The sequence below is a fragment of the Schistocerca nitens genome, unplaced genomic scaffold (genome assembly GCF_023898315.1).
Source record: "Schistocerca nitens isolate TAMUIC-IGC-003100 unplaced genomic scaffold, iqSchNite1.1 HiC_scaffold_519, whole genome shotgun sequence".
Taxonomy (NCBI): domain Eukaryota; kingdom Metazoa; phylum Arthropoda; class Insecta; order Orthoptera; family Acrididae; genus Schistocerca; species Schistocerca nitens.
In genome coordinates this window covers 811,715-814,213 of record NW_026046052.1, presented here as the reverse complement: position 1 = coordinate 814,213, position 2,499 = coordinate 811,715, and the positions used below count along the sequence as shown (strand labels likewise).

Genomic DNA, 2,499 nt, shown 5'->3' with positions numbered 1-2,499 from the left:
CCACCTCTACTTCACTACAGGATCAAAACTACTACTCAAACAGCGACGAACACACCACCACCGGTTGCATGCAATCGAGCCTTTCTAAAACACCGTCTGTACCTTTGTGACAATTTCGGCAGAATTTATCCCTGGCGTCAGCCAGCTTTCTGTACCTTATCACGATTGCAGAGCTTCGGTGCTTTCTCTGTCAGCGCTTGCGGTTCCGGTACTGTACCAACGCAGCTTCGACAGTTGACAATTAACAAACGATACCGATTGCTGCTTGGTCCCCGCACCCGTTGAGGCTGCTGTTGCCCCCTTTCTGTACTTGCCCAAGGCCATCTAACCTAACAAAACCGCCCAGCCCACGCCACACAACCCCTGCTACCCGTGTAGCCGCTTGTTGCGTGTAGTGCTCTCCACCTAAGACTATAACATGCCTTCGACATTCGCAGTGTACAACACCTTAGGTTAGGGTTGGCGTCGCTTGGGTTAGGTTAGGTTACGTTAGGTGGACGTGGGTTAGGTTAAGGGTTAAAGTTAGGTTAGGCGTCAAAGTTAGGTTAAGCGTTCGGACGTGAGGCGTCAGGTGGCCGCACCTACCTTACGGCCGGACATCTTAGGTTAGGCTAAGGGCGCCGAGGTCACGTTACGTTCACCTTCGGGCGCCACACGTAGCTGTCACAGGTAGGTAGTAGTTCGGTCGGTCGGTCGTCGGCAAGCCGCAAAAAACTACAGACGACGTCGACAACAAGACCGAGCAGGAGGCAGATATATACCGAGCGCCAAAGAGACCGACCACACACACACACACACACACACACACACAAAACAACAAACACCACCCACCGGCCAAAGGGGCACCAAAAAAACCCACAAAGCCGAGCACCACACGTCGCGACCAGAGGCAACCCGCAACCGCAACGGCGCTTTCCGCACCGGGCCGGATGCACGTACGACAACACCGCTACCCGTACACAAGGCCTCCCATTGCACACAGCCGCTCTGTGTTCAACATCATCAATGGCGCGCCCGCGGCTCGTCGCGGTCGCAGCCATGACGCCGCCGCCACTTTTGCACCAACACATTCACGCACCGCAAAACAGCTCGCCGACCCACCGACACAGCACAGCCGACAAACAAAAACAACCGCGGCGGCGGCAACAAAACAAAACAAACACCTCGCACCAAGCGTCCGACAGAAAACAAACGGACAGGCACACAGGCCTCTGCTAACGACCACGACACAGCGGCACGCTGCCCCTTTCCCGCCACTCTCGATTCACAGCGCACGCGACCCCGTCGTCGACGACGACACGCGACGGGCTCGCTTCCCGCAACCTACACCTTTCCGCCACTACGCACGGCTCCACCCGACGCCCGTCGCAACGGCACTACTGCACGCACTATCACCCCCGCCGCCGCCGCCGCCGCCGCCGCCGCCGCCTCCTCCTCTCTCCCCCTTCCCGTACACAACAACACAGCCAAAAACACACTCACGACCCAAACATAACAACATGGCACGTGCATCGGCGCACACCCCCAACCAGTCACCGTCGACACAACCACACGCAAGGCACGGAAAAACCGGCGTCCTTCCACGTTGCCATCAAAGCAGCACAAACAACCACACAGGAGGAACCACCAACAACTGCCGGCCGGCCGGCAACCACCAAACGCACATTCCCGCTCGCCACCACACACCTCTCGGCAGCCGTTTCGCAAAGACATGACATGACATGACGCGACATCATCGCATCACGGGCGACGCACGCACACCGACCCACTTTCCCGCCCGTCTCTCTCTCTCTTTTTCTTCCGACGCCTTCGGCCGAGCACACACGTACGTGGCACAACGCCCAACACAGTCACACACAGTCGACAGGCGCACGCCCAGGCACGCAACGACGCAGCGCAGCAAAGGCGCCCGCGACACATACCTCCTCTCCCGTCTCGCCGCCGACCGCCAGCCAGCCACTCGCAATGTGCACTGGCCAACCGGACACACGTCCACCGCGCCGCCTCCGACCACCCGCCAGGGGGCGCTCACGTCCGCGACAACAGCGCGGCCCGCCGCCGGGCGGGCCCAGCCCGGCCCAGGCGGCGCGCGCTGCTCTGCACTCGGCGCGCCGCGCCACACATCCTGCTGCAGACCGGGCTCGTCTCTCTGTACGCGTCTGCGTCTGCCCGCATCTCATCTTCCTGCGCATCAACACAAACGAGGCCACGTGAGCAAACCCCCGTCACAACGCCACATCACGCACTGCCTTGTCGACCGCCTAAATAAATGCACTCACCCACCAGCCATCCGCTTCGTCCTCTTCTTGCTTACTCGTTGTTCGTCGTTGTTGCTGCTGCACCAGCACCAGCACCAGCACCGGCGGCGGCGGCGGCGGCGGCGGCGGCGGCGGCGGCGGCGGCGGCGGCGGCAGCGGCAGCGGCAGCGCACACAGCCCCCAGCCGGCCGCATCCGAGGGGGCCCCGCCGCCAGCGTCGCCTCCTTGGGCACAGGTGCGG

General features: G+C 61.5%; 1 protein-coding gene across 1 annotated transcript; it reads left to right on the top strand.

The window, feature by feature from the left end:
• Positions 1-929: 929 nt before the first annotated feature.
• LOC126232535 (uncharacterized) lies at positions 930-1,715 on the top strand. Its single transcript, XM_049942778.1, has one exon. It carries the CDS (start codon positions 930-932, stop codon positions 1,713-1,715), a length of 786 nt encoding a protein of 261 aa, XP_049798735.1.
• Positions 1,716-2,499: the final 784 nt, after the last annotated feature.